This window comes from Rhineura floridana, chromosome 8 (genome assembly GCF_030035675.1).
Source record: "Rhineura floridana isolate rRhiFlo1 chromosome 8, rRhiFlo1.hap2, whole genome shotgun sequence".
NCBI lineage: Eukaryota > Metazoa > Chordata > Lepidosauria > Squamata > Rhineuridae > Rhineura > Rhineura floridana.
Genome location: NC_084487.1, coordinates 28,402,414 through 28,426,713, shown reverse-complemented (window position 1 = coordinate 28,426,713; position 24,300 = coordinate 28,402,414). Strand labels below are relative to the sequence as shown.

General features: G+C 43.4%; 1 protein-coding gene across 3 annotated transcripts in view; it reads right to left on the bottom strand.

Annotated features, from left to right (window-relative positions):
• FGD4 (FYVE, RhoGEF and PH domain containing 4) overlaps window positions 1–24,300 on the bottom strand; it is a 170,870-nt gene that overhangs the window by 16,794 nt on the left and 129,776 nt on the right. For all 3 annotated transcript variants that reach the window (XM_061638726.1, XM_061638727.1, XM_061638728.1), the window contains 4 exons: window positions 17,944–18,100; window positions 15,637–15,775; window positions 7,966–8,024; window positions 7,055–7,201 (listed from right to left, as the gene is read on the bottom strand). In XM_061638726.1, coding sequence (XP_061494710.1) covers window positions 7,055–7,201; window positions 7,966–8,024; window positions 15,637–15,775; window positions 17,944–18,100 — 502 coding nt within the window. The remainder of the gene's footprint in view (window positions 1–7,054; window positions 7,202–7,965; window positions 8,025–15,636; window positions 15,776–17,943; window positions 18,101–24,300) is intronic.

Sequence of the window (24,300 nt, the reverse complement as noted above, 5' to 3'; positions counted from 1 at the left end):
AGTAAGGGGTCGGGATTGCAGTTCGAGATTGATAAGGAGATAGTCAGGAAATACCTAGTTAACCTAAATGAGTTCAAATCTCCAGGGCCTGATGAACTGCATCCCAGAGTATTGAAGGAACTTGCTGATGTACTCTCGGAACCTCTTGCCATCATCTTTGAGAAATCCTGGAGAATGGGAGAGGTGCCGGAGGATTGGAGACGGGCAAATGTCGTCCCGCTCTTTAAAAAGGGTAAAAAAGAAGATCCGGGGAATTACAGGCCGGTCAGTCTGACTTCAATACCAGGAAAGATATTAGAACGGATAATAAAAGAGTCCATTGGCAACTATCTAGATGACAATGCTGTGATTAGTAGGAGCCAGCATGGGTTTGTCAAGAAAAAATCCTGTCAAACTAATCTCATCTCTTTTTTTGATCAGGTCACTAGCTTAGTAGATGGTGGAAATGCTGTAGATGTCATCTATCTAGATTTCAGCAAAGCGTTTGACAAAGTCCCCCACGACCTTTTGATTAGCAAACTGGTCAAATGCAGACTAGATGGAAATACTGTCAGGTGGATTCACAACTGGTTGGAAAACCGTACTCAAAGAGTGATCGTCGGTGGCTCTGCTTCGGACTGGAAGGAGGTTTCGAGTGGAGTGCCACAGGGTTCTGTCCTGGGGCCGATACTCTTCAACATTTTTATCAATGACTTAGATGACGGGGTGGAGGGAAGCCTTATGAAGTTTGCGGATGATACGAAACTGGGAGGGATAGCTAACACAATGGAAACACAATGGAAGACAGGAATAAAATCCAAAGGGACCTGGATAGACTAGAAAATTGGGCTGAAATTAATAAAATGACATTCAATAAAGACAAATGCAAGATTCTGCATTTAGGCCACAAAAACAAAATGCAAGGGTACAGGATGGGAAATACCAAGCTTAGCAGTAGTGCGTGTGAGAAGGACCTTGGAATTATAGTGGATCACAAGTTGAACATGACCCAGCAGTGTGATGCTGCGGCAAAGAAGGCAAACGCGGTTTTGGGCTGCATAAACAGAGCTATAGTTTCCAGGTCGAGGGAAGTAATAGTCCCACTATATTTGGCATTAGTCAGGCCTCATCTGGAATACTGCGTTCAGTTCTGGGTGCCTCATTTTAAGAAAGATATAGACAAGTTAGAGCGGGTTCAGAAGAGGGCAATGAGGATGATAGACGGTATGGAGAACAAGTCTTATGAGGAAAGGTTGAAGGAACTTGGCATGTTCAGTCAGGTGAAGAGAAGGCTGAGGGGTGACATGATTGCACTCTTTAAGTACCTGAAGGGCTGTCACATAGAGGAGGGTACAGATTCGTTCTCTGCTGCCCCAGAGGGTAGGACTAGGTCTAATGGTTTTAAGTTGCAGGAGTGTAGATTCAGATTGGACATTAGAAGGAACTTCTTGACAGTAAGGGCAGTTTGGCAATGGAACCGACTGCCTAGGGAGGTGGTGGGATCCCCTTCGCTGGATGTCTTCAAGCAGAGGCTGGACAGCTATCTGCGGGAGATGCTCTAGCTGTGGATTTCCTGCTGTGAGCAGGGGGTTGGACTCGATGGCCTACAAGGCCCCTTCCAACTCTATGATTCTATGATTCTATCTCCACCACTCTCTTCTGGAGAGGGAAGGCCCTTTGGCTTGCTTCGGCCACGGGGGGCAGAAAACAAAGGGAGGTTACTGGCAGGGCCCATTGGGCATACTGCTCAGGGGGAAGACAGCAGTGCCACCAAAAAAGGGACAAGGGGGGCAGAAGGGAAAAGGCAAGGCCCCCAAATCAAGTGGTGGCCACCCCCTCCGGTTCCTTTGGATGGGGGGAAGGGGGATGGGCCGCCCTGGGCGGCCATCCTGGCCAGGTTAGAAGACTTAGAGGGTGGTTCACGCCAGCTGGATGCTCCCCGGGTTCAGCCTGCGCCAAAGAGGGCAAGGGAGCCATCTACTAAGCCAGTGATTCTCAAACGGTGCATCCAGGCACGCTGGTGCGCCCTAAGAGGTGGCTAGGTGTGCCTCAAATATTATGAAAGTATATTTTAAAAATGAGAAGAAACCCATTTGTATAGGGTAAGTAATAGTTTTCTATAGTTTATTTTTATTCATAGTTTAAAATATATTAATATATTTTTAATTTTGTACACAAAGTGTGCCAGAAAATTTTTATATGTTTTACAGTGCGCCGCGAACCAAAAAAGTTTGAGAACCACTGGGCTAAGCGCTCACAGCTGCCAGGCACACCTCAGGTTCAGCCTGTGCCAAAGAGGGCAAGGGAGCCATTGGCCAGGCAATCCCGGGGGCAAACATGATGTAGCGTGAGCGGGTCTAACCAGGCTGCTATTGATTCGATCCTAGCTCGTCTAAATGCTCTCGTGGCCATGTCGTATCAGCATGACTGATACAAGGGCACCCAGCACGGAAACAGGGGCAGCTTCCACTCCGCAGTCCTCACAGGGGCCTACAGCTGATGGTGCACTGGGTGACTCTCCTTTAGCCATGCACCAGCAGGGTCAGCTGCAGTGGAGCTGGCCCCCATGGGGGTTTCCCTACTGGCCCTTTTCTCCTCCGTCTGGGACAGAAGTGTATGGGCAATCAGGATGTTCCGCTGGGGGTGGGGACAGCCTGCCACAGCAACAGCCTCCCCTAGTGGAGGCCTGTGAACAAGTGTGGCAGTCATCTGCAGGAATGTTGACGGAAGGGAGTACTCCGTCCTCCTTATCTGCCACCAGTGCTGCTGACCCTCTTGGCTCTGTTAGAGATGGGGCTATACCTTTTGGGGAGACGTCAGCCCCAATAGGCTTTCACCTGCTGCCCACCACCAAGGATAAAATATGGAAAGGGGAGTTTGTGGACCTCACTTTTATACAGGGAACCAGTTAAAAAGGATAAGGACAAGGGTGATGATATGGAACCAGATAAACCCAAGCAGCGACGCATAGAGCACACCTGGGCTAACTGGCTGCCAGCATTCCTAACGTACATGGGGGTGGTGATGCAGAAGCAGCCACAGAGGAGCTCAGTCCTTATTAAATACCTTGATACCATATATTGAGGTTATTTTGAGTTCCAAGGGGCTGCTTGGCTCACCTATGATGAGGCGTTCCATATGAGGGCGGCTTTTGATACCTCCCTCCCCTGGGACAAAAAGAATGCTGACCTGTGGCTGCAGTTTATTTCACACTCCAAGCCTGTGGCCAGTGACAGGACAGACAGCGGCCACCTATTAGCTAGGCAGGTAGCAGCAGCTCCTCCCTGTGGGCCTGTGGGGCGTTCAGCTCCTGCCGTTTCTACGGCCAGAGCCTATGCAGATTCAGACATGAGTGTGCAATATTTGGGGGGCCCACGCCTGCCCCAGTTGCCCCAGGGGCCAGCCCTTTAGGGGTGGGAACAGGGACACGACTGGCCCAAGAAAGCAGGGAGCTGCAAGCACTGCTCAGGGAAAAGGGCCCCAGCCGAGTTAAGCTTGCAGAGCTCCAACATTTGCTCAGTCTTTACCCCTTAGTCCAGGATACACAGTTTTTGTTGGAAGGCTTCACAGTCAGTTTTCACATGGGTTACAGCTGCTCTTAGAGCCGACCTAGCAGTGTAGTCAACCTTTTTGCGGGAAGTTAATGGGGTCTCCCTTTGGAGAAGGGATCACCTATTAGAGACCGAGCTACAGGTGCACTCTGATGCCTCTGGTTCTTTCGGTTTTGGGGTTATTTTCAATGACTCATGGTGCCATAGCAGCTGGCCACAGGACTAGGCGCAGGCTGGTTTAACCCGAGACCTTACTTTCCTGGAGTTCTTTCCCATTGTCGTGGTGGTGCACCTCTGACCAGACCAGTTGTGCAATTCCTCAGTCCACTTTTGGTGCGACAACCTACCTACGGTATATGTCATCAACACCCTGTCTTCGAGAAACCCCAGTGTCATGCTTCTTGTGCGAGCATTCGTGCTCCAATGTCTTTGCCATAATATTCTGTTCCCGGCACGCCACATTCCAGGTATTGACAACAGTATTGCCGATGCTCTATCACAGAACCAGATGGAGAGGTTTCGCCAGCTGGCGCCGTTGGCAAGGGCTCAGCCGGACGTGGTCCCCCCAGTGCTATGGGAGAATAGAGGAGCGAATCAGAAAGGGCCATAAGCCTGTCTGTTGCACCCAGCACTACGGTCAGCTACCAGGGAGCAGGTAGGGAGCTATCAAATTTCAGGGAGGCCAGGGGCTATGCCCAGGAATGGCCCATCTTCATGGAGTATCTTATGGAGTTGTGCATGGAGGGCAAACAGAGGGGCCTTTCGGTCAGGACCATCAGAGGTAAGCTCTCAGGTCTCTCTTTCCTAGCCAAGGCACAGGGCATTCAGGACTACTCTGGTGACTTTAAGGTCCGCCTTATGCTAGAGCAGCCTTTCCCAACCTGTGTGCCTCCAGATGTTGTTGGACCACAACTCCCATCTTTCCTGACCATTGGCATTGCTGGCTGAGGCTGATGGGAATTGTGGTCCAACAACATCTGGAGGCACACTGGTTGGGAAAGGCTGCGCTAGAGGGTTGGTCCTGTGAGTACCCATGCCCCCTGGATGCCGCCTCCCCCTTTCCCCGGAACTATTATTTGGCCTGCAGGAACAGTGGAAGGACGTACGTTCTTCCCCTTTCAAGATGTTGCTATATCATGCAGCTGCCCTCACCCTATTTTTTGGGGGGGCTCTCAAATTGGGGAGGTAGTGGCAGCTCCTAAGACAGACTACTCTTTTTGGGCCATTCTGGTTTCCAACCTCAGCTGGAAGGTGGAGCGGACTCTCCTGCAACTCAGACAGTCCAATAGAGACCAACATCGGAAGGGATGCCTGATTATATTAGCCCCTCTCAGCAGGAAGAGCTCTGCCTGGTAACAGCCCGATGGTGCTTTGGGGCGGTTCAGGGGCTGCAGTTGGGGTACCTATTCATACACAAGGATGCCCAGCCCCTCACCAAGTATCAGTTTTGGGCAGTGGCGAAGGCTGCGCTGCACAACTTAGGTGTGGACCCATGTAATTTCAGGACACATTCCTTCCAGATAGGCATGGCCTCCACAGCCGCCCACCTGGGCTTTTCAAAAGAATGGCTACAGGCTGTGGGAAGATGGCGCTCTGACGCATACAAAACTTACATTAGATTGCCTGCTGGGACGCAGAAGGCCAGCTGCTAATTTGTTACCCTTCCTCCTGATGTTGATTGTTGTTTATTTCCACAGGCCCCTGGAAAGGAACGGAGCAGGTACATATCCTCCTCCGCGGCCACAGCATGGTTTACTGGGCAGGCGGCAGAGTGGCAAAGTCTCGCTTTGGTACACAGCTGGAACTTAGTCAATGGGCCTCAGTGCAGTGTCTTGGCCACTGTGGGATGCGTTGGGACAGGCTCCTCCCCGCATTGTTCCAGGTGGCTGTGGAGAGGGCTGTGCCCCAGTTTCTCGTCATCCACCTGGGGGGTAATGACTTGGGTTTGTTGAAAGGCAAGGCCCTAATCGAGCAGGTGTGTAGTGACCTCCGGGCCATTGCACATCACTGGCTGGGGTGCACTTGGTGTGGTCGGACACCCTGCCACGCAGGAAATGGAATTGCACTGGTGACCCCCCTTGGGGGGCCCACAAAAAAACAGGGCCCACAAAAAAGGTTAATAGACAAATCCAGAAGGCTCTGAGATAAGACACGATAGATTGGAGCTGTTTCGGCCAGACAATGTGCATGTGACTGCTGTGGGCAATGATATCCTGCTGACGGACCTGCACAGGGGCCTACACGAGATTCTTAGCAGGTGTGGAGTAAAGGGAGACTAAGCAGAGGCTTGTCTCCCCTTGGTGGCAAAGAAGTGCGGGAAAAATTTAAAAGGGGAAGGGCAGCCAGGTGACACCTTCAGACACCTTTAGGCACCTTTGGGGGGATAGGCGGTCCAGAGGCTTGCAGCTCAGGGCTATACGGCCCTGGGGCAACGTGCCTCATCTGCTTGGAGTTTCAGGGCACCAAGGGGCGGTGACGTGGGTTGGACCCTCTATGCATCTTCAGTGTGTGGCCTGAGCTGAGGTCTAGCACAGGGGCAGGCCCTGGCTCAGACAGGGTTTGGCTGCCCTATAGCTGAAAGCAGGCTTTGCCTGGTTCATCAGGATGCTCCCGGACTGCAGGTTCATTATTCTAATTGGATTCTGTTTAATAAAGTGGTCCATGATTTAACCCAAGGGATTTTGTCTGTGTCTTATTTTGGCATTAGGCTGCAATACGTATATACAGGGATTCTCCAGGATCACTTTGATGATTTAAGCTACATCTATGTCATCAAAAGCTTAAATTGGGTATAAGTGAACTTTTATTCATTCTAGTTTTAAGCATGCATATTCCTCATATCTGTTTGAAGTGGAATGAATAAATATTTCCATCAGAACAAAGGTCAGAATAAAAATGTAAATATATACTTCACTATTTACAGGGGAAAGCAAAACCTGACATTCACTGGTGGAAAGCTGTTACTAGAAGAAAGTGCTTAAGCTTTTACCAGTAAGCTAAAAAACTGTTTTTTTGCCTCCTTAGCAAAACGCTAAGGCCTTTTGATTCTTATCGCATTCAGATGATAAAAGGCAATAGAAGGGCCACATGTAGCTGTGGCACAGGATGTTGAAGAGCACAAATCCTTCCAGTCATTTAGTGGAAATATTCCTTGCAATCCACAGTATGCAAATAAGGAGCTAGCCTCCTTCCTCAATATGAGCTTCCACCTTCCCTTTTTAGTGTTAACCATGGGTTATACTATATCTGCATCAACAGAAACCATTGTTGTTATTACCTATAGTTTCAATGAGAACTGGTTAGTTTACAAGCAGTGGTGAAGCAGGAACCTCATTAGCATTAATTAGATGCAACACTAAACAATATACCAGAAAAAGAAGGAAGGAGTGCCAATTTGCAAGTTAATTTTTTCCAGGGAGCCAGCATTACAGCAAACCGATGAAATAGAAGATCCTTAAATATATCAGAGATTTGACATGTTATGCATGACAATAATAAGTGAGGAATCAGAGACAAATACTCACTAAGAAAAGATATCTTTCTTGGGCAGATGTGTTACGAGCAGCAAGTTTAAGTATTTGTCCATCTTTTATGAGTTCGTTTGAAGGATTGACGATATCTTCTTCTTCTCCTAACATTTCATAAACCTCCAACAACTTCTTTAAGTTTTCCTTGTTCATCAAAATAAAATGCAACAGCAATTAGTGCACACCACTTGAAAATGATTTATGAAAATGGTTAAAGCATTAAGAACAAAAGCATGGACTGATTCTAACAAGAACTGTTCTCTATGAAAATGGCTGATGACACTGTGACAAACAAGTTACGAACTTGGAATAAAATGACTTTCCAAATAAAATATTTGTAATTTGCTTGCTTAGATTCAATAAATATCCTCAAAAGATACTGTATTCAGTCAGTGGGAATGAAAACAACTTAAGAGCAGGTATGGTGTAGTGATTAGACTGTCAAACTAAGACTAGACAAATCCAGGTTTAAACTCACCCACTCAGCTATAAAGATCCCTGGGTACCTTGAGCCAGTCATCCTCTCCCAGTCTAACCTATCTCACAGGATTATTGCGAGGATAAAAAGAGAAGAGGAGGACTACGTATATTGTCTGGAGCAACTTGATGTAAATTTAACAAGCTTGATCCAGTAAAACACCTGAATTACTTGATAATAGAGCTGCAGTATTAGGCACTAATTTCTTAGAACGATATATTTTAAAAACCAAATGATTAAAAAGGTGACTCCATTTAATCAGAAATGTTTTTAAAACTATTTTAAGGTAAGTACTTAAAAGCTGCATATGGCAGTTGTCATCTTAGCTGTCATTCCCTTGTGCATTACATCTGATGGTGCTTTCTGCAATACATACATTTACCATCCAATTTAGATTATGCAAAGAGGAAATCCCACAGAAGTCACTCACCATTTTTCGGATAGCACTGTTAGAGTGACTTGCTGCTGTAGATATTATTTCCAAGGATTCTGTAAGAGAAAAATAACAAGCAAACAGTAATTGCTAGTACTGTGATAAACTGCTATTTCAAATGCCAACTTGCAAGTTTCTATTTTCCTATTGCCACCCAAGCACAGCAAATCCCAAGATTCAGGCAGCAATCCTATACAAACTTACCTGGAAGCAAGCCCCATAGAATTTAATGAGACTTACTTCTGAATAGAAATGTATAGGATTGTCCTATCAGTCCAATACGTTTCCCTTAAGAATTATCTGAATTTAAACTGAAGCAGAGAAAATAAACACTTGGAGGAGAAAAAAGGACTTTGCAGAGTTGGTACAGGTGCACCAGTCCTTGGGTATAAAATAGACATAGGTCAGGTAATAGAAAGTTCTTGATGGAAGACTTCTTCAAGACTAGAAATTGCAAACCAGCAACCAGTTCAACTTGTCCATTGCCCCTCTAGCCACCGCAAAATAACCTTATGAAAATGACAACTCTACTTATCTTCCCACAACTAAAGAAATCTCTGAACCTCTATAAAAGACATTGCCTGACCTGCTTTGCTGCTCCACAGAAGCAAAAATTATTTTAACAATGCACAAAGCTATTAGTTGAGATTTCAGGAAAAACATCCTTTAGTTAAGTTAATCTCTCTCTTGGATCTGCCACTTTTAGTTCCAGTTTACAAGTCTGCTCAGCACTGAAATATTAACAGTATTAACAAAAAGCTATTATGAATGATCATGGAAGTACAGAGCCATGAAATGTTTTGAAAAAATTATACAGGCAATCACACAGAAGAAAAGGCCACATTGCAATAGTTTCTCAATTCTATCTTGACAACATAGACAATTCTTAAGGAGAATGCTTTCTTCAAGAACTACTTAGGAAAACTTTTTTTTTTTTGCAGCCTTTTGTGGTTCAGTGCCAAAAGGAAAATAGGCTAAGAGTAAAGGATGTATCGTAATAATATAAAGAAGATCCCTGCTGGATTATACCAATGGTCCCTTCTAGACCTGGAGAACCCCAGGATGGCACTTGTGAGCACTATGCCACCCTCAGAAAACCCTCCTGGTGTCCGCCAAGGACCCCTGCACCAATTGGGGGTTGTTTGGAGGGATTATTCCCTGCTGTTTGTTTGTGCTTTTTGGTCAATGTAGGTGTTTTGTCTGGTGTTTGGAATGATCTCAGTATCTTTAGTTTTTCTTCTGTGAAATAGCTATTTTGTGTTGGCCGTGACATCTTTAGATTTCCAAATGTGCCCCATGGGCCCACAAAAGTCAGGGCTCCCTGATCTACTCCAACATCCTATTTTCCACATTAAAGAACAGGATACCTTTGGGAAGTCCACAAGCTATATATGAAGGCTACAGCCCTCTCCTATTGTCATACCCCAGGAGGAGGTCCTCAGTGGCACACTGCCTCTGAACCTGCACGGTGCATATTGCCATGACGACTGTTAGCCACTGACAGATTTATACATCAGTTTGCCTAATCTGCTTTTAAACTCCCTAGAAGCCATCACATCTTGTGGCAGCAAATTCTACAAATTAATTATGTGCTGTGTGTGTGTACATGTTATGTGCCTGCAAGTTGATTACAACTTATGGCGACCCTATGCATCAGTGACCTCCAAGAGCATCTGTTCTAAACCACCATGTTCAGATCTTGTAAGTTCATGTCTATGGCTTCCTTAAAGTTTATGCAGTCAATCAATCTTTTGTTTGGGTTTCCTCTTTTTCTACTACCTTCTGTTTTTCCCAGCATTATTGTCTTTTCTAGTGATTCATATCTTCTGATTATATGTCCAAAGTATGATAACCTCAGTTTCATCATTTTAGCTTCTAGTGATAGCTCTGGTTTAATTTGTTCTAACACCCAACTATTTGTCTTTTTCGCAGTTCATAGTATGAGCAATGCTCTCCTCCAACACCACATTTCAAATGAGTTGATTCTTCTCTTATCTGCTTTTTTCACTGTCCAACTTTCACATCCATAACCAGAGATTGGGAATATTATGGTCTGAATGATGCTGACTATGGTGTTCAGTGATGTATCTTTGCATTTTAGGATCTTCTCAATTTCTCTCATAGCTGCCCTCGCCAGTCCTAGCCTTCTTCTGATTTCTTGACTATTGTCTCCATTTTGGTTAATGAATGTGCCAAGATATTGATAATCCTTCATTAGTTCAATGTCCTTATCGTCAAGTTTAAATCTTGTTATCATTACTTTAGTCTTCTTGACGTTCAGCTGTAGTCCTGCTTTTGTACCTTCCTCTTTAACTTTCATCAGCATTTGTTTCAGATCATTACTAGGTTCTGCCAATACTATGGTATCATCCACATATCTTAAATTACTGGTATTTCTCCCTCCAATTTTCACACCTCCTTCATCTTGGTCCAAACCCACTTTCCGTATATGTTCTGCATATAGATTAAACATAGGGTGATAAAATACACCACTGTCTTACACCCTTCCTGATGGCGAACCATTCGGGATGTATATTGAACACTTCCAGTCTGTGAGGTATTGCTTTCTATTCCATATTTGTTGACAATTTTTTGTCAAAATTTCAACAGATTCAGTCTCAGTAACTTGTAGCAACTCTATTGGTATGCCATCTGTTCCTGGTGATTTGTTTCTTCCAAGTATTTTAACAGCAGCTTCCACCTCACACACTAAAATTTCTGGTTCTTCCATGAATGAATGTCAACCTTACATCTCTTTTATAGAATTCTTCAGCTTCCATCTTCCTTTTATTTTATCTTGGTCAGTCAGTGTGTTCCCCTGTTGGTTATTCAACATCCCTACTCTTGGTTTGAATTTCCCTTTGATTTCTCTAATCTTTTGGAATAGGGCTCTTGTTCTACCTTTTTTTATTATCCTCTTCTATTTCTATACAATAATTATTGTAGCAGTTCTTTGTCCTTATGTACTAGTCACTGTATTATTGCATGTAGGGTTCAAACCGTGTTTCCGTCTCCTTTTGCTTTCGTTCTCTCTTTAACCATTTTAAGAGTTTCTTCAGTCATCCATTGAGGTCTTTCTTTTTAACTAGAGGTATTGTCTTTTTGCATTATTCCCTGGTAATGTCTCTGACTTCACTCCATAGTACTTCTTGTTCTCTATCACCTAGGTTTAAAGCCTCAAATCTATTCCTTATTTGATCTGTAAATTCTTCTGGGATGTTATTTAGATTATATTTTGGCATTATGATTGCTTTGTTCTCCTTCTTCAGCTTTACTCTGATTGTCGATACAACCAGTTCATGATCTGTACCGCACTCTGCTCCTGGTCTTGTTTTTGCAGAAAGTATGGAACTTCTCCATCTTCTGCTTCCAATTATATAATTGATTTGATTCCTATATTGACCATTTGGTGATGTCCACGTGTAGTCCTCTTTTCGTTTGCTCAAAATATGTGTTTACAATAAACAAATTATGCTTCACAGAATTCAATGTCTCTTTCCTGCTCCTGCTTCTATCTCCTAAGCCCCTTTTTTCTGCAATTTCTAGTTCTTCTCTGTTCCTTACTTTTGCATTCCAGTCTCCGATGATTATCAGAGCATCCTGTGTTGGTGTGTGATCAATTTCTTCCTGTACTTCTGCAGAAAATCTCTCCATTTCCTCTTCTTCTCTGTTTGCCGTTGGAGCATAAACTTGTATGATGGTTATGTTGATAGGCTTCCTGTTAAGTCTCATTGATATCACTTGCTCAGACCTTGCTATAGGTTCTAATTACTTTTGCAACATCACTTCTCATTATTAGAACCCCATTTCTTCTTAATTTACCATTGCCTGCATTAAATATTTTGTAGTTGCCTGATTGAAAGTGTCCCATTCCCGTCCATTTTACTTCACTCATGCCAAGTATTGTAATATTGATATGTTCCATTGCTTGCTTGACAATTTCTAACTTTTCCTGGTTCGTGCTTCTTACATTCCATGTTCCTATTGTGTACGTTGTACAACTCCGGACTCCTTTCGCATCTATGTGCATCAGCCTCTGGGCGTCCTTTCAGCTTTGACCCAGTTGTGTCATTAGTCACAGCGCTACTCATATTTGTCCATTGTTCTTCCCCAATAGCTTGATGAGTGCCATCTGACCTGGGGGGGTCTCATCTTCCAGCACTACCTCGTGTTTCATTTTGGAGTCTATTCATAGGGTTTTCATGGTAAAAGGTATTCAGAGGTGGCTTACCATTGCCTTCTTATCCTCTTGGGTGATTTCAATGCAAGAGTTGGGCGTGATTTCGATTTATGACCAGAAACCATTGGGCAAGGAGTTGGCAATAGCAACCTGAATGGAATTCTACTTCTGACTAAATGTGCAGAGCATAATCTTGTTATAACACACTCTTTCACTAGAAAAATAAATTTAAAACATCGTGGAAGCACCCTCAGTCGAAGCACTGGCATCTCCTGGATTACACAATTGTCCATGCCAGAGTACGTCATGATCTACTCCTCACTAGGGCCATGATGAGTGCTGATGACTGCTGGACAGATCACTGATTAATTCGATCCACTATGGCAATTAATAATGTTCCTCAACTTAGGCTCCAAGAAAGAAAACCAAGACGTAAAATGAACATCCATGCCCTTCAAGATTCTATTAAGCGAGCCTGCTTTCAAACAACCCTCAAGAAACATCTACTGACAGAACTCCCTGGAAATGTCGAGGAACACTGGATTAAACTGAAGACTTCCATTATTGCAGCATGTGAACAAACTATTGGATACCAAACTAAGAAAAATCAGGATTGGTTTGATGAAAATGATAGGGAGATTGAACATATCATTGACAAGGAAAGCCTTCCAGATATGGCAAAAAGACATAAACTGTGCTAAGAAAAAATCTATGCTAGTGCAAAGGCTGAGGTCCAAAGAAGAACTAGAGAGCTCAAGAAATCCAGCACTTCGGAGATGCTCATGATACACGGGACTTTTTTAATGCCACAAAGGCTATCTACGGACCAACAAATTATGGTACAAATCCCTTACATTCATTGGATGGTGCCAAACTTCTTAAGGATAAAGAGTCTATTGCACTGTACTGGAAAGAGCATTACCACAACCTCCTTAATCATAACTCTACTGTGGCTAGTGAGGTCTTCTCGCAAATTCCACAACAACAAACTAGAGATGAGTTTGCAGTATTGCCTAATTTGGATGAAGTCAGTAAAGCCATCAATCAAATGAAGAACAACAAAGCTAGTGAACCGGATGGGATTCCTGCTGAAGTCTTTAACTTCATAAGCTTATCGAAAAAATCTGGATGAGGAAGGAGATCCCAGAGGACTTTAGGGATGCCATAATTATCACCCTTTTTAAGAAGGGTGATAGAACAGATTGTGGGAACTATCGAGGTATCTCTCTCCTTGCTACCGCAGGTAAAATCCTTGCAAGGATCCTCGCAAATCGCCTCCTACCAATGTCCTCCCTGAATCTCAAAATGGTTTCCGCCCTTCCAGGGGGACAGTGTACATGATCTTCACTGCACGACAGCTTCAAGAAAAATGCCGGGAGCAGAATCGACCTTTATATATGGCATTCATTGATCTGACTAAGGCCTTTGATACTGTGAATCGAACTGCTCTCTGGACCATCCTTCTGAAAACTGGATGCCCTGATAAATTTGTGAATATTTTTTGACTCCTTCATGACAATATGATAGCGACAATTTTGGATAACAATGGCTTTCAGAGCGATCCATTCAGTCAGATCACGCGTAAAACAGGGATGTGTCATTTCTCCTACCTTATTTGCTATCTTCATTGCTATGATTCTACACCTTAGTGAGGGGAAACGTCCTACTGGCATGGAAATCATATATCAAACAGAAGGAAAAAAGCTTTTTAATCTTAGTAGGCTAAAAGCAAAAAGTAAGGTAATGTCAACCTCTGTCGTAGAACTTCAATATGCTGATGATAATGTAGTCTCCGCACATTCAGAGAAAGATCTTCAAACTATCCTAAATGTCTTTGCAGAAGCATATGGAAAGCTTGGGCTCTCACTTCATATTAAAAAAACCAAAGTGCTTCATCAACAGGTGTGAACTAGTCCCTCTGTAGCACCATCAATCCAGCTTAATGGTGTGACGCTAGAGAACACTGATCACTTCCTCTATCTTGGCAGCCATCTCTCTGTAAAAGCTGACATCGATGCTGAAATTCAACATTGTCTGAGCTCTACAAGAGCCGCATTCTCCCGAATGAAGCGTAGAGTGTTCGAGGATCGGGATATTGGCAGGGAGACCAAAATGCTTATTTACAAAGCCACTGTACTACCGACCTTACTGTACACCTGTGAAACATGGACCATTTATAAACACCACTCCCAACTTCTTGAAAGATTCTACCAACGCTGCCTCCGGAAAATTCTGCAAATTACTTGGGAAGACAGACGGACTAAGATTAGCATTTTGGAAGAAGCAAAGAATACCAGTGTTGAAACAATGATCCTTCAACATTAATTTCGCTGGACGAGCCATGTTGTTCAAATGCCTGATCACAGTCTTCCAAAGCAGCTACTTTACTCCCAACTTAAGGATGGAAAATGGAATATCAGTGAACAGCAAAAGAGGTTTAAATATGTTCTTAAAGCGAATCTAAAAAAATTGCAACATGAGCATCGAGAACTGGGAAGTCTTGGCCCATGAACGTCCCAAATGGAGGTCGGCTATTATCAAAGGTGATATGGACTTCGAAGACACACGAATGCAGGGTGAACAGGACAAACGAGCTAAGCAGAAGGAACATCAAACAAATCCTCATCGCGACCATCTTCCATCTGGAAATCTATGTCCTCACTGTGGGAGGCTGTGTGGATCCAGAATTGGCATCCACAGTCACTTACGGACCCACTGTTAAAGACCTTATCTTGGAAGACAATCTTCTCGGTCACGAGTGATCACCAAAGAATGACCATTGCCTTCCTCTGAGTCTGGGTGACCCTGCTAGGAGTCTAGCCTCTTGGTCTACACTCCTGAACAGCATTGCTCTCAGCTTCTTCGACACTCTCAAGCCCCCTCACCACGTTAAGGTATGCATCCTAGAGGGAGATTATGTGCTGTGTCAAGAATGAATTCTGTCCCAAGATTTTGTTAAAGATGTTTTGTTTTAATATGTTTTTAAAGATGTTTTGTTTTAATATATTTTAAAGTTTGTTTTTATGATGTTTTAGAGTTTTTGTTTGCTGCCCTGGGCTCGTATTGGGAAGAAAGGGATATTTATTTATTTATTTATTTTATTTCATTCCATTTCTATACCGCCCCTAGCCAATGGCTCTCTGGGCGGTTCACAGCAAGGAATAAAATACAATACAGTAAAAAAGAATATAAATCAATCAAACAAATAAATAAAGTCTCTTGCTAACCAGTTTTGAATCATGTTATTTTGTATGTTCAGCATCTGCACTCCTTTTCAGAAAAGACAAAAAAACCTGCACATTTCTGTTTGCCCAGAAACTCTGTAAAAAGGGACATTTTTTCAGAGACATTTAACAATTGCATACAATATAGTATTTTACCAGGTGGTTCCTGTGAAATTCTGCCCCCCCCCCACATTTTCTTGGCATTGTTATGAAATGTTAATAGTTTCTCCACTACAGTTCTATAACCCTCACAAATGTATTTACTTTCAGTATCCTTCCAGTCTAAAGAATCTTGAGGCAATTTTCTTAGATAGTCCTTCAGGAGCATCTCATATCGTGGAATGCGTTGCACTGGTTCTAGCATGTGATGCTGCAAGGTTAGATTTCCACAGACTTTCTGTTTCTAAACAAACAACAAACATTTATTGAAACTGAAGCTCCAGATATGCATCTCTTGTACTCTGCATCTGTTTACAAAAGAAATACTTTATTTTAATCATGCCCTCCAGTAATATCAGTGAAATGAAAGCAACGTATTTCATCCAGGGATTTTATTCAATAATTCAAAAAGTTAATTATTAAATAAGATGCTCAGCTACATATGTTGCTTTCATTACAAAAAAATTAAACCCTTTGTATTGGCTACAAACAGTCATTATACTTTGCACACTTACGCGTTTGTTATCTAAACTGAGAAGAATGTAAAAAGCAAATGCAGTCATATGAACACAATTTCAAAATAATGTTTTGATAACACAATTCAAGCATTGGGTGAGATCTAGTTGTGGCAGCTGGTTTGTGCAATAGAACTTCCAGTTTTTCTTCTCCTTTCCCCACCCATCCCCACATGCACCTCCAAAATGCGTAGGCTTTGGAGGTGCATGGAGGGCTGGAAGGAGAGGAAGGATAAGCCCTGCTGTGTAAATCGGCACTCTATACTATACTTGATCTCACCCTTATTTATAAGATAGATACAATTTTCTCATTCTTAGAGACAGACAAACAGACAGACAGAGGATTCAAAATAAATAACTGCAAAATAGTCTTCATCAGAGAACTATTGCTGAGATATAGCTGGCCAATGGAAGGATTTCAGGTGATCTGGTTTAGATTACAGGAATAACATGAAGATGTGAAGCCATTCTTCAGGTGGAAAGGCCACTCAGCAAAAGCTATGACTGTATATTTGTGTGAAAAAATGTTATAGAAATGAGTGTGACTGGGATGAAAGCTGCCCTTAAGGTGCAATGGTTGACACGTCACATGGCTTATTTCAGATTATTTTACCAACACATCATGGTAAACATTCTCCTTCACTAGAAAAACGAAAAACTGATCACTAGATGAAAACAACTGGTTATCTTTGAGGTTTACCAGCAAAATTCAGTTTTCTGACATTTCCCATTCGTTTCCTAAAGTTCTAAGAACTATAGATAAAATACCAATATGTACTGAATCGTTGACAGCTGTAATTAGCTTACACAGACACCACACATTCTCCCTCCTCCTAAATTCATATACAACCAATTTGTTCATTTCCGAGAAAAATACTTATTTGGTACACAATGTAGACATGAGGGCAGGCAGAATAAATCAGAAGATGCATAATAACAATTTCTTTTAAAAAGCAGGTTGATTAATACAGAAGATTACAGTCAGTTCACAAGCAAGTTCTTTATAACAATCTGGTTAGATTATACACTACTTATAATTTTTATCTAACTCAGGTAGCTAAATGAAAAGTATTAACTCACCAAAAAAAAACCCAACATAGGTAACTAAAGAGGTAAGAGTATTTGTTAGAGTCAAGTATTTTCTTACACATCATTTCTGAACACGATATTGACACCAGCTACGTTTTGCCCAACAAAAGCTATTCCTTTTTGCATTTTTGAATCATTAAGCAAATCTTTAGACCTCCTGATTATTAATGTATTTTTATTGGACCAGCCCCAGGCTTAATTAAAATTGGAGAACATAAGAAAGAGATGGAGGAGAAAACATGTAGCATGATCCAAAGCCCAAGGGAGTTCACCTTCACACAGATGAGTGCTTACTGTTATCTGCTGCAAGTTTTCTCCCACATATACACATGTTCACAATTACATGCATGGATAGTTCACCAGTCCATATTTGTTCACCAAGTGCCCAAGTTGTTCACCCAAGATACTATTATACTATTTTCAGTAGTGGCCCCCGAACTGTGGAACAGTTTCCCTGATGAGGTGCGCCTGGCGCCGACGCTACTATCTTTTCGGCGCCAGGTGAAAACCTTTTTATACTCCCAGGCATTTTAAAGTGTATTTTAAACAGCATTTCCGTATTTTGGATGTTGTTTGGTTCGTTATTTTTTTTCCCCATTATTTATTGTATTTATTGTATTTATATATTGTGCTTGTTTTTATCTTTTTGTACACCGCCCAGAGAGCCTTCAGGCTTAGGGCGGTATATAAATTAAACTAAATAACTAACTAAATAAATAAAATATTATGAAGAAATGAAATAAAGTGCTGCAGTCATCATCTTGATTGCCAAGAAACTTAGCAGGTCGTACACACACATATATACTACCTGAATTTCTTGAATAATAGATTTGAAGACAGGTGATCGCTCAGTCCATGTTTTCACCAGTTCCATTGCATTGTCAAAATTCTTCACATACTCTCCATACATCTTGAGGAAAGGAGCTAATTTCTGCAGGATGTCACTGATCCTGGGGTTTGTGTCCCTGAACAGAAATAAAAGCGGTTATAAAGATAAACATGGGAGGTCAGACAATATGTGCTATGGGTCCCTCAGTCCTGTCAATTATGCATCTTGTGGTTTATTCCACCTGTCTTTATCTACAGTGAAAGTTTTTGGTTTTTTAACTATTCCATAACTTAGCCAAAGAATTTTAAATTGCAGGCTGTTTTGTCACCATGCGACCATTACAAACTACTTAGCTACAATATACAACTGACTGCTGACTGAAAGTTTATCATAGAAAGACCTTTGTTCCCCACCCACCCACCATCCTTCCATAGAAAGATCTTTGATTATCCCTGTGTAATGATGCACTGAGTGTAAAAACATGCACTGCGAGGGATAACTCTGCCAGCCCCAGCCAGGATGGCTAACTGTTGGGGATGATGGGAGCTGTAATCCAACGTCTGGAAGACCACAACTTCCCCATCTCTGGGATAGCCTAAAGCTTTCTATTTATTTCTTTTTTAAGTACTTTGGGTCAGGAATTTATGACAATTTCCATTTCTGCTCTTCTGCATCCTTTGTTCTGCTTAATCTGAATGGGTTGGGTTTGGGCAACACAGCCTAGCTGATACACCATGCTGATCCAAAAATGCTGGGTAAGAGCAAAAGTGGCTGCGATCTCCTCCTTGGGAGCCAGCACTTTTGTGCTAAGTCATGTTTTAGCTTAGCGTGATTTGCAAAAGCAGCCAGTATGTGCCTCAGCCAACTGGCACACAACCAAGAAGGTCTTCTCTGAAGATATCAACATTCAGATAGGTCTATAAAGGAAAACACATTATTTCCAGCATCCAGGACTCTAATTGTTTCCCCTTCGCATTGACACAAACACAATTTCTACCAGTGGAAGACATGTTCATGTGGATGGCATATTTTCTTTAAAAATGCATTAGAAATGTCATATGGATTTGTGTAAAATATTATTTTTTAAGTCAGTGATAGAAACAGCAGGAGCCTCTGGGCCCTTAGGTGTGTAAGAACAACTGGGGCTGGCACCTGAAGAGAAGACTATGGAACTTCACAAAAAGCATCAGGCTCATCAACTAATCCATCAGAAACTAACTCTAAAACTTTTTTCACCTTGTGTTTTTTAGGAGGCAATCACTAGTTTGCATGTAATGCTAAATATAATGAGATTATCTTGCTACTAGGCCGTATCTGCAAGTAAAATTCTTCATGTTAGCAACCAGTGCAGTCACCAACATCTGCATTTACACACTAGGATATTCACATTATATCCTCCACTAGTTATGTCTTCCTACACTAAAGTTTTGTTCCATTTGATAAAAAAGGGCAGAGCAATAATCACCTTTATGTCCCTTTTGAAAAACAGAACAGAATAAACTTATATCTGATATACTGTGACATCTGCCATAGTTTTATTCTTAAAATTCTTTTCAGCATTTCCTAGCTTTTGAAATATTTATTTATTTATTACATTTGTATACTGCCCCATAGCCGAAGCTTTCTGGGCGGTTTACAACTATTAAAACATAAAAACAAATATACAAGTTTAAAAACACATATTTAAAAGCCAATTAAAACACATACTAAAATGCCTGGGAAAAGAGGAAAGTCTTGACCAATTTTACATCAGTTTTATATCACGAATGTGAAAAATGGAACAATACATGTTCTGTGTAGAAAGGCAGAGTTGCCTCTGGCTATGTTTAGGTATAATGCTAAACAATATTTTACCATAATAGGAATAAGCCTAGGTTCATAGAATCATAGAACAGTAGAGTTGGAAGGGGCCTATAAGGCCATCAAGTCCAACCCCCTGCTCAATGAGGGAATCCAAATCAAAGCATTTTGCACACTTCCCCCTGCCCTCTTCTCCTACAGTGAAGCCATGAGGAGATTGTATTACGGAAACCTGGCTGGATGAAGCTGCTGCTCCTATCCTTGCGGCCATGTGTCCAGCTGGGTTCTCGTATGCACAGCAGCCGAGGGTTGGTAGTCGGGGAGGGGGAGTGGCGGTTATTTACCGAAGGTCCCTGGTTCTCACCAGACCTCCTCTCTGTGAGACCAAGGTGGCAGACTGCATGTACTGGAGGTTGGGCCCAAAGGGCAGTCTAGGGATTCTGCTCGTGTACCGTCCACCCCGCTGCACGACGGACTCCCTGGCCGAGGTGCTGGAGGTGGTCTCGGCTGTGCGTGTACAGTCCCCAAGCCTGCTGGTATGGGGGGACTTCAATGTACATTCAGAGGCCATCCTTACTGGGGCGCCTCGGGACTTCATGGAAACCATGGCTTCCTGGGAGCTGCACCTTATTACAATGGGGCCCACCCATGTAGCCGGTCATGCACTCGACCTTGTGTTTGTCTCGGCAGAGGAGGGGAGTGATCTGAAAATTGTGGGTACATCCATCACCCCCTTGTCATGGTCAGACCACTACTTGGTGAGGATGGACTTTTCGGTGCCACAAACCCTCCGTGGGGGTGGAGGACCTATTAAGATGGTCCGCCCCAAGCATCTGATGGATCCTGATGGATTCCTGAATGCGCTTGGGGACTCTCTGGAGCATGCACACAGCCACTCGGCTGAGACCCTGGTGGAGGGATGGAATGCCGCAATCGCCGGGGCATTAGACCGGGTGGCTCCGAAACGCCCTCTCCCCCTGAATAGAGCTCAGACGGCACCGTGGTTCACCCCACGGTTGCGAATTCTGAGGCGGGAGGTGAGACGGCTAGAGCGCCGGTGGCGGAAATCTCGCTCTGATGACGATCGGACACATGTGAGAGCGGCTGCGGCAGCCTATCATGTGGCAATAAGGGCAGCAAAAAAAGATTTTTATGCTGCCTCTATTGCATCTGCAGAGTGCTGTCCCAGGAGACTGTTCCAAGTGGTCTGGAGCCTGGTTGGTCCAGTTGCTCCGGAACCAATGGAACATGCTAAGGCCTCCTGTGACGAGTTTGCTAAACACTTTGCGGAGAAAATCGATCATATTAAGAGTGCTATTCCGTGCGCTGTGGACACAGTGAGCGAGCCAGAGGTGACTAGTGGTGCTCTGGTAGTGTGGGATTGGTTCCAGCTTCTTCCATCTGATGAAGTGGACAAGGTGCTTTCAACCTTAAAGCCAACCACTTGCTTACTCGATCCTTGCCCATCGTGGCTCATTATGAGCTGCAAAGATAGACTGGGTGAGGGGATCAAGATGGTGGTAAATACATCTCGAAGAGGGAGTAATGCCATCAGCGCTCAAGGAGGCAGTAATAAAACCAATCTTAAAGAAGCCCTCCTTGGATCCCCAAGATCTGAACAACTTTCACCCAGTCTCAAATTTGCCATTCTTAGGCAAGGCGGTTGAGCAGGTGGTGGCAAAGCAGTTGCAAGCGCACTTGGAGGAAGCGGATTATCTGGATCCATTTCAATCGGGCTTCAGGCCTGGACATGGGACTGAAACAGCCTTGGTCGCCTTGGTAGATGATATGAGGAGGGCGTGGGATAGGGGCGAATGCACCTTCCTTGTCCTCCTGGATCTCTCAGCGGCTTTCGATACCGTTGACCATGTTATCCTCCTGGACCGCCTGAAGAGGTTAGGCATGGGGGGCACTGTATTGCAGTGGTTCCATTCCTTCCTCTCTGGTAGGTACCAAAGAGTGGCATTGGAGGATGAGGTCTCAGATCCTTGGCCTCTCACTTGTGGGGTGCCACAGGGTTCCATCCTCTCCCCGATGCTGTTCAACATCTATATAAAGCCGCTGGGGGCAATCATCAGGAGATTTGGGCTGCAATGTCATCAGTATGCGGATGACACGCAGCTCTATCTCTCATTTAAATCTTCACTGAGGTTGGCTGTAGAAACCCTGTCCAAGTGGCCTGGAGTCGGTGAGTGGCTGGATGGAAAGGAATAAGCTGAAGCTGAATCCTGACAAAACCGAGGTACTGTTTGTGGGAGACAAGGGAAGGCTGGGGGATGTGGACCTGGTGCTCAATGGGGTACGATTGCCCCTGAAAGACCAGGTCCGCAGCCTGGGGATCATTCTTGACTCCCAGCTGTCCATGGAGGCTCAAGTCTCAGCTGTGAGCCGGGCGGCGCTATATCAACTCCATCTTATACGGAGGCTGCGCCCCTACCTTCCCAACCATCTGCTCCCACCGGTGGTACATGCCCTGGTCACCTTTCGCCTAGACTACTGTAATGCGCTCTACGTGGGGTTACCCTTGAAAACGGTCCGGAAGCTGCAACTGGTACAGAATGCGGCGGCTCGTCTGATTAAAGGCAGCCGCCGGCAAGATCACATCACTCCAGTGCTAAAGGAGTTGTACTGGCTACCGGTTGTTTACCGGGCCCAATTCAATGTGTTGGTTTTGACCTTTAAAACCCTACACGGTTGTGGCCCAGTCTATCTGAAGGAGCGCCTCCAGCATCGTCAGGGATGCCGCTCAACAAGATCAGCCTCAGAAGACCTTCTCTCGATCCCACCGGTTAAAACAGCTAGACTGGTGAGGACTAGAGAGAGGGCTTTTTCAATAGCGGCCCCCACTCTGTGGAACTCTCTCCCAAATGATCTCCGCCATGCCCCTTCTATGATGAGCTTCCGCCGGGCCTTGAAAACCTGGCTCTTCAGGCAGGCTTTTGGGGTGGGTTAGGTTTTTACTGTTATGGTTTCAAATTTTAACGTTTTAATGTATTGTTTTTTATCTTGTACGTCGCCCAGAGTGGCTGGACAGCCAGCCAGATGGGCGACTAATAAATTTAATAAATAAATAAATAAATAAATAAAAATAATGCTGCTTATATTTTTGACTAACCATAGTTTAGCAATATGTCTAAACCCTAAATGTTGTTTAATCTTAGCTATGGTTTACTGAAACAAGCCAACTTCAAACCTTGGTATATGAAGGTGGCTTTTTTCAATAATCCATAGTTGTGATTGATTGATTGATTGATTATTTATTTACTTCATTTATATCCCACCTTTTCTCCAAAGAGCACAAGCTGGCCTAAATTGTTCTCCCCCTCCTCATTTAATCCCCATGACAACTCTGTGAGGTAGGTTAGGCTGAGAAGCAGTGGCTGGCCCAACATCACCCAGTGAGCATCATGGCTGAGTGGGAATTCAAACCCTGGTCTCCCAGGTCCTAGTCCAACACTCTAACCACTACACCACACTGGCTCTGTTAGGGTTTGGACACAGCAATAAATACTTAGGGTTTGGACAGAGCACTAAACTGTGACTGGTAAAAATATATATGCAAGTAACAGATTCTGATCTGCTCCGGGGCAACACTGAGACAAGTTTGAGCAGGTGCATTCTCATAATCGGAGGAGGGAAGCTGGAGCCCTTCAGTTGCCATTGGACTCCAGCTCTCATCAGCCTCAGGCAAAATAGGCAGTGTTCAGGAATGATGGGAGTTGTAGTCCAGAAACATCTAGAGGGTCACAGCTTCTTCATTCCTGCTGTAATGATAAACCATAACTTAATATGTCTGAACACAGTCATTGTAATGGCTCCTACAAGGATGCTTATGCCAATTTTCCTTTCCAGAATTCTCCCTGAATTCTCCACAGCATTGTAAAAATTTCAAAGGTAGCTGAACAACTTCAGCACCATTTTAAATCTTATAGTCACAAGTGACTGCTTTAAGATGTGTTTTTTAAAACAGAGCCTTTTTGCAATCATAAGGTGGGCTTTCTTTTATCAAATCAGTTTTTGGTGCATTTTACAAATGATGAGGGAACCAAAGAGGTACATAATATACTCACAGTTTCATTCACGTCTTCTGAGCAATTGCAGGATCTATCCTGCTATCGCACAGTTAAGCGTGTTTGGGTGCTGAACTTGCACCAACATCATTTCATTTTAGTAAGACCTCATAAATGGGATTAAACTTTACGCAACCCAAAAAGATTTCCAGATGGAAAGAACTCACCCCCAAGAATCATGCCTATTAAGTAGGGCAATCAACTAATGAAATAATAGGGGGTTTTTCCTTGCTGATGAAAGAATTCTTTAATCAATAATCTACTTGTTCCCTGAGTAATTAAGCAAACAAAATTAAATTTGTATATTATCAAAACTATGGTCTAGTTTCTTTTTTACCTATTAAAAGATTTGAAATGCAACACAACAATTTCTATTGTCCTTCAAAAGTACAACTGAACATACATAAAATTAGCCATTTTAACCAAATACCTCCTCCTATCTCCTATGAATCAGTATCATCCAGTA